Consider the following 12,424-nt stretch of genomic DNA (forward strand, 5'->3'; position numbering starts at 1 on the left):
GAAGAGAAGAGAAGAGAAGAGAAGAGAAGAGAAGAGAAGAGAAGAGAAGAGAAGAGAAGAGAAGAGAAGAGAAAGAGAAGAGAAAGAGAAGAGAAAGAGAAGAGAAAGAGAAGAGAAAGAGAAAGAGGAAGAGAAATCAGTGAGAGGTATCCCCAGAGGCTGCAGATTTGGGGATCAGAGCTGTCAGTAAGAGCTGGGGCAGCCTGGAGGCAGCAAGAGCAGAGCTGTGCAGACACTGGGAGAGGAAAGATGCAGGAGGGAATTATTCTGGATGGCTATAGCTGCACTTGCTCCTGTCCTGTTCCTGTTTTATGTGATAATCTGGTCCAGATCAGCACAGCCATGGCACATGATGTACAGCTGTAAAGGTTCTGGATTTTTCCTTCTTTCCATGGCTCTCACAGATCCAGGCATGAATCTCTGTCTGCCAGGAGTTTAAACTAAAACCTCACTGACCAGTTTGTGCATCTGGGGCAGAAATGGAGAGTGGCTTGGTGCAAGGAGTGTGCCAGGTCACACTGGTGCTGAGGAGCTGCTCCCTGGGGAGAAGGCACTGCATGGGCTCTCTTCCCAAAAACACAGGGCAGGGTGGGGGTCATGCTCCTCAAATGCTTTGGCATTTAGACAGCCAGCACTCAGAAGTTACAGAGGGTAAGTTAAAGAGGGAGAGAGAAAAACCTGGGGGGAAAAAAACAAACCAAGAAAAAAAACCTCAGTCATAATAACCAGTGGGTTGTTGAGGTTTCAGGATTTTCTAACCTTGTAAAAATAGCTGAACTCTGTTTTAAAGCTGTTTTAGAGGCTTCCTGACTTAAGTGCAGCCTGGTAATGAGGAGGTACATGTAGTAGCATGGCTAACATGACTGCAGCACTGATAATTCACTTTTGTGAGGGCTTGATAAAGATGCAGGGTAAGCACAACCCCAAGGCAGCAGCTCTGAGATGCTCCTCTCTGTTCTGTGTTATTATTCTGGCTTTCCAAATGGGACACTGAGGCACAGCAGGTAAGAGCTGGGGGGATGGCATCAGCTGGAGCCCCCAGGCTGTGCCTCTCACTGCTGTCACAACATGTAATGAGCACATTTAGCAAACAGTTTAGCCTTTACCATTTCCTGGTGGTTGTTATATTGTGATAAAGCATTTGAATCTTCGCTGTAAAAAAAGGAGCTTAACAAAAAAAGCTTTCCTAAAAGATTGTATAGCCTTAAAAAATGAATGAATACTTGGGAATGAAGGCCTATGAGATAATTTATTTTTTCTAATCCTGTTTAGAAGTAAGTATTGAAATAAATGGATTTACTGGTGGAGTTAAGAGGAAAATGTGACTCTAGAAGGTCTCATTGTACATTTACCTTCTGAGTTGTTGAACTCTGAGGATCAGGTAATTAAATTCATGAGTCAGAGCAGAGATGAAAGTAGGAGTTGTAGGAGTTGCCATCCTTTAAAAGCAGTAAAGTTCCAGAAGGAGCTGACATTTCTGTGTTACCTGGGTGAATTTGGCTGTGGCTCTGTGTCTCCTTTCCTCATGGAAGTGTTGCTTCTGAGGTGAATGCACTGAGGAGCAGCTGTGATTTTTTTTTTTATGCCATGAAATGATGCTGTGATTTTGTTGTGGGGTAGTTTGGGGTTTTTTTTAACGTATTAGTAACATAATAAAGCTTACTTGGGAGTTCTGATGAGCTCAGTTTGGTTCTTCTGCATCAGCTGTGAGGACGTGTTCTGGTCCATCAAATGTAAAATGACAAAATCATTTGTAATCTCTCATTACCCTGTGGTTTTTGGGAACTTGCTGAAATCTTTTACTTAGGGATCTATAGGAAGAAGAATTAGGTCAGATCTGAAATCTTGCTACTAATGACTAAGTAGCCTTTATTAATTACTTGTCCTTGATTGTAATTGACCACAAGTGGGTGTCTGTGCTTTTACCCCTCTGATTCTCTCTCCCACCCCCTGGGAGGTGATGGGCAAAGGGCTGTGTGGTGCTTGGCTGGGGTTAAACCATGACAGTGCAGCTCAAGTTCATTATCTGCATTTCTTCCTGGGTAGGAAGTGGTTTCTCACAGTAAGCAATCAGTTTGAAAATACATTGCAGAGGGCACCCAGCTCTGAAAGGCAGGGACCCTCAGTTTGCCTGCCCAGCCTGCAGGAATCATGCACAGTTCCATGTTTTAAATGCCTGAAGCCTAAATCTGTAATCCAGGTGTAGTCTGCTCTTCTCTTTGATTTACCCATTTTTTATGAAAATCTGTAGTACATTAAATAAGTACTTGACCATCTTTTTTTTTTTTTTTTTTTTTTTGTGCACATGCTGCATAATGAGGAAGGTTTCTCAAAAGTTTGGATTCCCATGTGGTGCCAGTTAGTCACAGCTAATTGCAGAGGCTGGTGAATGAGGAATATATCTGAGCTCAGGTTCCCCTCCTCCTCCTCCTTCCACAGTGCTTCAGAAGAAAATAAAATAAAATAAAAATCCTCCAGACAAATCCAGGTTTTTCTGTGGTGGCAGTCTCCAAAGAGCTCCAGAGAAATCACAGCTGTGGTTTCATGTTCCAGGTTTAACTATGTTGTAATAACTACAGTCTTATCTGCAGGAGAAGTGCAAGTGGGGAAAAGAATCATTAATTGACAGTGAAAAGTTTGACCCAAGCCCTGTGTGTTTGTTAGTTTTAAGCAGCTGAATGTTTTTTTAAATGATATTTTAACTTCTGCCTGCAGCCTTGAGGGTTACAATCATCTTGATAAGTTAAAACCTAGGAGGTGCACCAGCCCTGCTTGCAGCACAGGAAGGTTTTTAGGCTCACATAAAACCTTTGGCTGAGGTCTCACTTTCCTGTCTTCTGTCACTGTTCATTCAGGAAGTCTGCTGGCTTGAATGAGTTCCTGTGTGTGTGAATATGAGTGTTATCCTGCAGGACTACATGGGACATGTCTATTATTGGTTACAAAGGCACCAGTGACCTTCCTGCCCCTGTATTAGCAGTGCCTGCTGGTTTTCCATACTGCCAGTTGTCAGGAATGCAGATCATCCATGGAGCTGGCTGCAATCCTCATTGGCCCAATTATTGGCTCAGGAAAGCAAAATGCTTCAATTATTTAAAAAAAAATAAAAATTAGAGATGTAATCTCAGCAGACATTCTCATTTAAATGCATATTTGGGGCTGGAAAAATGACTAATTTAGTGGGTAGAGGGACAGATTACATAATGAAATTACATAGGGCTCTAATGATCTCTGTTTTTAACAGGTGTGGGTTTTTTCCAAGGTTGGTTTGTGGTTGTTTTTTGCCTCCAGTTTTTGCTTTCTGCTTTCAGAACTGCAGCAGACAGAAGAATTCATCAGAAATATGAGCAGGGCTAGGAATATCCTACCTAGAAACCAAAGTCTAAAACTGTTCCTTGAACTCTAGAAAACACACACATGGATCAAACTCTTAAAATTAATGCAATACTAAGAGCTGTATGAATCAAAATATTCCTGTATTTCATCAGAGCAATTGTTTTGTGTACTTATTTGATAGGGAAATGCTTTATTATGATGTACCTGTATCAAAATTATTATATGTTATGTGTTGAAAAAAGTTATATGTTAAAAAAGTACTACTAGAAAATGTACTTGTCATTGCTACATGCTTGGGTTGGTGGATGAAGAATGTCTCACAACAACTCTGGAGAACACTGAGGGTATCAGTTTTCCTGGAGAAATTCTAAATGAATTTTAAATTATATAGGGAAGGAGTTCTTATTTACAAACATTCCTAAACTTGGATAAAAAAGCTCGAGATTTAGACTTTGTTATTTTAGTATTTTTTCCTTTCTCTCCAGTGAGTAAATTCCTCCAGGGCTGAATTCTCTTGAAGTACAAAAATAACACCAGACATCAGCCTAAATTCAAATGTATATTTTAACACATGTTTGTATTTGAATCAGTGTATGTTAAAAGCATCCCCTTCAACAAGGCTGTCTGCAGGTAATCTCTGAAGCACAGAAATTGTTTTAATTCATAAAAACAATCTGGGCAGGGAAGAGATTTTTATTTTACACTGATGCAGTTTGTCTCATTTTCCCCAAAGGACACCATGGTTTAATGGATGGGGCTTTAATCTACCCAGAGGTCAGTCTTTGCTAGACAAGTGGAACCTTATTCCTGAGGGAATTGATATACTAATGACACATGGACCTCCCCTTGGTAAGTGGAACAAAAGTTCTGTGTGATTTTTTTGCATGAAAATTTTACTTTCAAACTAAGCAAAGTTGATAATGCTGTAAGATATACTGTAATTGCACCTAAACTAAAAACTATGGATTTAAAACCTTCCTGAAAGAAGTGGGAAATTATGATTAGGCTTAGCTGATCTGCTGAGTTTCCATAAAAAAACTTGATTTTTTTATTAAATTCAGGCTAGGGAAGAGCAAATATCTGACTCCATAACCATTATAGCTTGACATTTTTTTAAGAATAGTGTTCATCTGACAGCCAGTTTCCAATCCCATATGACTTTTTAGAGATTGACTGAAACTTTTGAAACCTTTTCTCACTACAGTGCCATGTTATTTTAAGGTTTGGGAGTAGCAATGAAGAGCCTGGAACTGTGTAGTCACATATTCTCCTTGATAATTTCCTTGTAAACTTGGAATATGTAAGAATAATTTTAAAGGCATTAATTGGCTCATCAAAAATTTGTGAAGGAATAAAATCATGTTCTTAGATAATTGTTCCTAAGTTGATCTAGTGACAGGTGAGCACCAGTCTGTCAATGCATAATTTGTTTCTTCATTAGGGAGATGAAGTTTCTCATTTAGTTGAATTTTGCTTGTCTTGTCAGTATGAGTGACTCACTGATCTCTGTTTTAACCCTTGATATCTAAACTAAATTCTGGCAGTCTCAGAAGGACACTGGAATTTTAAGTGCTTCCAGTCTGGCTCAGTGTTCTTTTAGAGCTTCTTGGTGGCCATGGAGTCAGGAATTAATTAAATTAAATTAAGAGTCAGCAATCTAAGCCAAGCTAAGAAAAAAAAAAAAGTTTTTGTCCAATGTACTTACTGCTCCTTTTACATTCTGGTTATTTTTTTAATACTACTTAGAGAATGTTGTAAGATGTTCAGCAAATTGCCTTTAACCTTCCTGGAGCTTCCCAGCTAAGGCAGTGACACAGCATCCCCTGACAGCTGACACTGGATATTGCAAACCAGGGCTCTGAACTGCACTCTCTTAATTGTTTAATTTTCCCAAAGAAGCAAAAAAAAAAAAAACCCCTGCAAGTGTGTTTATAATGTTTCATGGGTGCTGTTTTAAATGGGCTGTTCATCCATCTGCTCTGAATTGGGTTCATGCAGAAATACTGTGATGCTGCAGACACTAATGAGTGCTGTAATTGAATAAGGGTGCTTGAATTTTGTGTTTGGAGGAGATAATGAAGTTCAATTTCAAAAGGCTGGAACTGTATCTTAACTACAGGCACAGATTAGGTGTCAGTACTGTGCCTAAAATGAGGGGCTTTAGGTCTCAGCCTGCATGACAATATTGACAAAATACTGCTTTTTAAATAAGGGTAGATTTATTAATATTAAACAAATATTAAGGGAGGTAGAGCTGTAACTGGACTCTCTGCTCACTCTAAAATGTACCCAAGTTCATGTCCCAGCATGTTTTTACTAACTGGGATTAAACTTGGCTGTAATTATGCTAAAGTCAGTGGAATGGTGCCACAGCTGGATGTGGCTCCAATTTCCCTTTTCTTGCTTCTTGTTCACCTGGCCCTGCTGATCCTTTTCCTCCAGGCAGCAGGCTCCTGTGGGCACTGATGTCAGGTTTTGTTTTTTATTTATTATTATTATTATTATTTATTTATTTTATTTATTTTATTATTCATAAAACCAAATGGCAATGTGGTCAGTTAGCACTGGCTACTTGGGAGCTGTTCTGCAGTTTTTGGGTTGCTTGAGGCTGGTGGTGAGGGCTCAGAAGAAACCTGATGCTTGCAGACACAGCCCTCTGGAAACTGGAAGAATCTGTATTTTAAATCTTTGGGGTGGCAGCTGTGCTGGGTCATAGCTCAGCTCTTCTTCCTGAGCTGTTTCATTTCTGGAGTGACCACCTAGCTGGCTTGGGAAGCCAGGGAAAGGGAAGAAAAATCTGCAGCAGGAATTCTGCATTTATTCTACCAGGAATAAATGTCCCAGGATTTCAATGTGGAAGGCAAGTTTAAACCTATATTAAAAAAAAAAAACAAAAAACCAAATCACATCCAGAAAAATATTAATGTAGATGGAGGGAGGAAATCTTAAGGAAGACAAAGTGACTGTGAACCATTTCTTAAAAGCCATTGTGTGCTTTAATGGGGAGGTTGTGACTAGAGATAATGTAATAAACCCTGTGTGAATTATGACTTCCTGAAAGAATAGATGGAGCCTTACCTGAGCAGGGAGAATGAGCAGCACTGATTGCATTTTGCCCTCAGGGTTTCGAGACTGGGTTCCCAAGGAGCTGCAGAGAGTGGGTTGTGTGGAGCTGCTGAACACGGTGCAGAGGAGAGTGAGGCCCAAACTCCATGTCTTTGGTGGGATCCATGAAGGTAAGCAGCAGTGCCATTCCCTGCTCCCCCTCATCCTGATGGTGGATAATGTTATCTTGGATTAAAGGGAGGTCAGGGAAGTGACTGCACGCGTGGCACTTTGTAAATTTATTCCAGAATTCAAGCAGGCTGTTTCAGGAATGTGTGCTACATTTAGCCACCTACATCTTCCACTCTGCAAAGGTTGTTCTGTACAGGTTATTTGAAAGCAATTCAATTTTTGACAAACTGGGTTGGAGAAGCAGGTAAGATTCCCCACACTTGCAAGCCAAAATGAAAATTATCCCCATTACTCCAAGTGCAGGGAAAAAAAAGAAAATCAAAGACAATTTGCTGCCTCTGCTCCCCTCCCTCAGGGTATGAGGAGAAGAAGAAGAAGGGAGGGCATCTTGAGTCTCATGTTTTAGAAGAGATATTCCCCCTCTGCCAGTGCCAGGACAGGCAGAGTGTGAAGCTTCAGAAACAATGAGCTCAGTCTGTGGCAGTGGAGGAGACTGAGAGATTAAATATTGAATATGATTTTGTAGCTTTCATGTGGCTGAGAGACAAACACTGGGAGTTCTGCCTGAGAGGGAGTGTTAGACTTCATGACCCTACAACTCAAAATTACACATTAAATGTTTTATATTCTCCCCCCTGGAGGCTTCTCCATTGTCTCTAACTAGGTTCTCCATAGGCCTAAAGATTTCAAGGACTTCATAAAACTAAAAAAAGGACAGTTTTCTCTGCTAGTGGTGTTGGTTTTTCTCAAGCCCTCATGACTTCATGCAATGATTTCCATGCTTGGCATCTGTAAATAAAGAGTTTATGCTGGGAGTGCTGACATGACCTTCTGCACAGAGGCATAAATATCAGTCCTTTAAGGCACCCAGGAAAACACTGGGTATTTTGTACAAATATTAGTCCTTGCATATTAAAAATAAATTATTATAGCAAGGCTTCCAACTAAATGTGTAAATTGTCTAGAGAGGCACATTGGGTGGTGAAGTTTGTGGTTGTAGTAGTGCTGAGGGTGGGAGGGGAGGGTGTTTGAATGTACAAATCATCATTAGGAGGAAGCACCAGGGAACCATGTGCAGCACCCTACATTTAAATCTCCAAGGAAAGGCAGCAGCACTCATTAAAAGTGAACATTCAAATAAATTCTTATAAGGATGCCAACAAAAAGTTAAAATCATTTCCACTACTTACACAGAAGACATAAGAATGGCTTGTTTCACTAGAGGAAGAAATAGCAAAGTATTAAGAGCATTATCTTACAGTGCAATTAATTTTTATCCAACTCCAGCTGAGGTGAACATGCACCACATTCCCATGAACCAGTAGAGTCTATACCCTCATTTTGGTGATGCAGGTTTTTCCCCCCTGCTTGATAAACAAAACAACCACAAATAAGGTTTTTCCCACCATGAGATGATCTAAATCAAAATTGCCAGTCTAAATAAATAAAGTGATAGAGGTGGACAGTGCAGCAATTCTGAAGTGATTATTCTTTCTGATAGGCACTGTGGGTAGCTGTATTTATCTTAGCTTTCAGACAGCAGTGATCTGTACTGTATCATAATGGTTTGAAAGAAAAACATTTTTCCTCTGGGGGTTTGCAGTGGGAAACTTTCTTCCTCCATGAAACTCTGGGGTATTTTTTCAATTCATATATTTTTTTTAAGTACATTTGGGTCAGATACTTCCTGGATGTTTTCAAGCTTCTTTGTTAACTTTTTGTGGGTATCAGCTTAAAATACACGCACTTTTATAAAATTATTTTTAATAATATATATAAATTAAATAATATATAAATTAAATAATATATAAATTAAATAATATATAAATTAAATAATATGTAAATTAAATTAAATAAATTAAATCATAGAATGGTTTGGATCAGAAGGGACTTTAAGGATCATCTCATTCCAAACCCTCTGCCATGGGCAGGGATGTTTTCCTCTAGACCAGGCTGGTCTGAGCCCTGTTCAGCTGGTTTTGAGCACTTCAGGGATGAGGCAGACACAGCTCCCCTGACTATGTGCATCTGTGTATTTTGAACCTGCTGATGAGTTCCTGAGGTCTCAGAAGCCAGTGTGAACAGCAGCTCAGCAGGGCCAGGGTGAGGAACTGAGTGATAAGGGCTGGCACAGGAGAGATGACAGAGTTCAGGAGAGGCTAAACCAAAGTTAGTTCCAAATTTCGTGTTCTGAATGATCTTTTTCTTCTGGCAGACATGACAGGCATGCAAAATACAGCTCACTAATTAAGTAATTAGAGGAAGAACATGTGTGGTTTGTGCTTCTGCCCCACCCAGTTGCAACAGAGGATTTTCCAGGGGTGAAAAAAAGTTTGCACATAAATCAAAAGTACACTGATTTTTTTTGTCCTGGTTTGAAGGACAGGTGTCTGCTAAGAAAGGCAAGAGCTTCTCTTTGAAATGGAGAATGTAAAACCCCTCCCTCCAAATTATTGTAATTTTGATAATTAAGGGGCTCTCAGGCAAAGATATAGGAATTAGGAATAACAGTTCTTTACTAGGAAAATTAAAATAGAAATGCAGTATTGCACAGAACAATCCCAAACCCTGCCAGAGTCAGAATCCAAGCTGACACCCGTCAGTCAGTCAGGGTGTTGGCACAGTCCCATTCAATGGTGGCTGCATCCTCCTGCAGGGGCAGATGTGGTTCAGCTGGAGCAGTGCTCCTGGAGAAGGTGCAGTTTCCTCTGAAGCTCCAGGGATGATGTGGAAAGGTCTGGTTTTCCTCTGGAATCCAGTGGAAAGAAGGTGCCTTGGTGTTCCAAATCTCAGTTTTTATCTGGGTAGGAAAGGCTTGGCTCCTGCCCTGGCTGGAGCATCTCCCAGTGGGATGATGGAATTTTATCAGTCATGCCCTGGGACTCACTGGCCATTAACAGGAGATATCTCCTGGAGGGAGGATGGGCTGTGGGAAGATAAAGATGATTGCCCAGCTGGTTTAAAGATGGCCCATTAGCAGAGGATATCTCCCACAGAGATAAAGGTCACTGCCCCACCTGGTTTAACAGATGGTGACAAAATCCACATTTTGGTCACATCCTGTATTGCAACCAAGACATTTTTTTTTTCGGTTGAGCCTTTGTGGCAGGGATACCAGAAGGTGTCATTTTGCAGGGGTTGGTTTGCTTTATTGCCCAGTGGGGATGGCCCTGGGTGCCCTGTGAGTCCCTGGCAGTGAGTGTGCCCCTTGTCCCCCCAGGCTACGGCATCATGACCGACGGCTACACCACCTACATCAACGCCTCCACCTGCACAGTCAGCTTCCAGCCCACCAACCCTCCCATCATCTTCGACCTTCCAACCCCTCAAGGATCCTGAAGCACTACTGGGGAAGGTCTATAAACTGCCATTTTCTAATTGCAAAACTTACATTCAGTTCTGTGTTTATTTCAAAATAGGGGCTGGGGGGGGGGGTGATTTTGTGGGGAGCTGGGGATTTTGTTTCGGGGTGGGGTTTGGGGTTTTTTTTTTTTTTTGTTCTTTTTATTTGTAAATTGCTGGTGCAAAAGAAACGAGAAGAAAAGTTAGAGGTTGTGCTTTTTGGAAATGCAGCATTCGTTTTAAATTGATAAAGCGTTGTGAATTTGTAAAATGAATTTTGTTTTTCAATAAATTTGCCATTGTAAATTGTTATAGTATTCTCGAAAGGACAGCCAAGCTTTCTTTTAATAAGTGAGAGACCTTATTTTAATATTATATTATAAGCTAAAAAATAGGCAGCAATTAAATACACCCAAATTTGCACAACTTATGTTATTGTCGGGGTTTTTTAAGTGTCTCCTTTTTCCCTAGGTTTAAATGTTAACTTTTTATCTCCATTTATATCAAATTTTTTAGTAGCACAAACAATGTTTTGGGGTCCATTTACCTCTTGACATGTGTGCATGTACTTAAACTTGTTTCTGTTCAGAGTAGAATGCAGCAAGGGGAGAACAGACTTCTCAGTCATTTCTCTCTACCTGCTTTATAAAGACTGATCTAGATAGCCACAGCCTGTATGTGATATCTACCTTCTGTTGTTTCTTTTTTTAAATTATTTTAGCTTTAAAAGACTGGGGGTGAAAGCTGCAAAGAGCAGGTATTTCATGCAGTAAAAAAAAAAAAAAAAAAAAAATTGTAAATGCGGACTCCTTTTAAATATGAATTTATATATATATGTATTTTTTGTGCATTATAACTAAGCTAGGATTTAATATTGCCAGTATAGCATCTGCAAAATTATGCTGTACAGCACATCTAAATTATGAAGGATGTGACACATTTTTCCAAGTGCTCAAGGCCTTCAAGAGCCTGAGTTAAATCTTTGTTGTAGTTCAGGCATGTATAGAATCAAATGGATACAATCAAGCCTAAATAAAATAAGGCTTAGTTGTCCTTTATATTTAAATATCCTTCTTGTCTTTTTTATTTCCTTTTTCTTATTTTGCACTGTGTGTAAATGCAATCTCACTAGCACAAAATATTGTTGAAGATAGTTATTTCTGTTCCACCACTGTAAATGCTATTGAGCTTTGTTCTGTTTTATGTTACCTTGTTAATGGAATTTAGAAAAGCAGTTGTTTCTTTTAAATTTATTGTGATATTATATCTAGCGGCCTTTATATGCAAATAAAATTGCAAGATTTTTAAATATGTGGCTCAAGGCAATTTTGTGGTTTTTTGTGGCATGGATAATTTTGGGGAGTGATGATAAGGGTAAATAAGAAGTTTTCTATTTCTCAATAAATTTATATTGCAGACCATTCATCAGTTGGGTCAAAAGAGCACTCAGAGTTTCCCTTCTGTTTCTCTGCCATCATCTCTTCCTTATAGACAGAAGGGATTTTGTCTTTAGGTGCTGATCAAGTTTGTGCTGTTCAGCCTTGTAGGACACTATTCCAAATGACAGGAGGAGGAATTGATCAGGCAGTAACCTTTTTATTTATTTTTTTTTTTCCACTTGTTCATTAGCACTGAGCTGCAGGTGTCTTATGCTCATCCACTCTGGGTTAGAAATGAATAGTCAATAGGTGAAATACATCACTTTTTATGTGGATCTCTTGTCAGTTTGTGGCTACAATGGGATCCACCACTGGCAGGGGAATCTCAGGGCAGAGTGGTTGTGTGTATTCCAGTGGAATGACAAACACTGCAGGAGCTGCTGCTGTTGCTGAATACAGTTATATAGATAATAACAACTCCAAAACAGGAGTTATGGCTGTAAAAATCTGGTTTCAAACATGAGAAAATAAGGCACAGGTTTCATGAATCTGCATCTGCAGTAACATCAGCAATACCTGGAGAGAGACAGAGCATCCCCATTTATCTTAACAGGATAGTAACTTTTGACATTATTTTGATATAAAGGTTATAGGCAAAACAAATCCAAGGCTCTGAGAGCAGAGTACAGCTCAGAGGGCCATGTATTTTGAATCAATGTGCATGACACTTATCTGTGGAGTTGGCCAAAATCTTCAGATTTATAAAGCTGCCATACCAAAAAGTCTTTTTTTTTTAGGAAGAAGCTGCTGAATCTCTTAATTCTTGTTCTGTATGTGGAGTTTCTTGTCAGGTTTCCTCATGAAATAAACACCTTCACACCCTAATGAAATGTCACTTTGCTTGCAGTGCTGGTTATTTTATCAATTGAGCCAAAGGAAGAAAGGTCACCAAATATTAGTCCTTATTTTTGGATGTAGATGCAGGATCTGTCTTGTGGGCTTTTTTCAACTAGCAGTGAGAAGATGAAAAAATTAGTTTTGACAACCACAGCTTTGTCTGCTGGCAAAGAACTTTTGAGATGGCTGTCTTGGGAGAAAAGCAATTTTTGGGGCACACAGAAATCATGTAT

At 39.7% G+C, this 12,424-nt stretch overlaps 1 protein-coding gene across 1 annotated transcript in view; it reads left to right on the forward strand.

Moving 5' to 3' along the window:
* Positions 1-11,228, forward strand: part of MPPED2 (metallophosphoesterase domain containing 2) — a 90,829-nt gene extending 79,601 nt beyond the window's left edge. The window contains exons 5-7 of the mRNA XM_056491885.1: positions 4,070-4,185; positions 6,459-6,572; positions 9,794-11,228. Of these exons, the coding sequence (XP_056347860.1) occupies positions 4,070-4,185; positions 6,459-6,572; positions 9,794-9,912 (349 nt within the window). The 3' untranslated portion in view covers positions 9,913-11,228. The remainder of the gene's footprint in view (positions 1-4,069; positions 4,186-6,458; positions 6,573-9,793) is intronic.
* Positions 11,229-12,424: the final 1,196 nt, after the last annotated feature.

The sequence above is a fragment of the Oenanthe melanoleuca genome, chromosome 5 (genome assembly GCF_029582105.1).
Source record: "Oenanthe melanoleuca isolate GR-GAL-2019-014 chromosome 5, OMel1.0, whole genome shotgun sequence".
Taxonomy (NCBI): Eukaryota; Metazoa; Chordata; class Aves; order Passeriformes; family Muscicapidae; genus Oenanthe; species Oenanthe melanoleuca.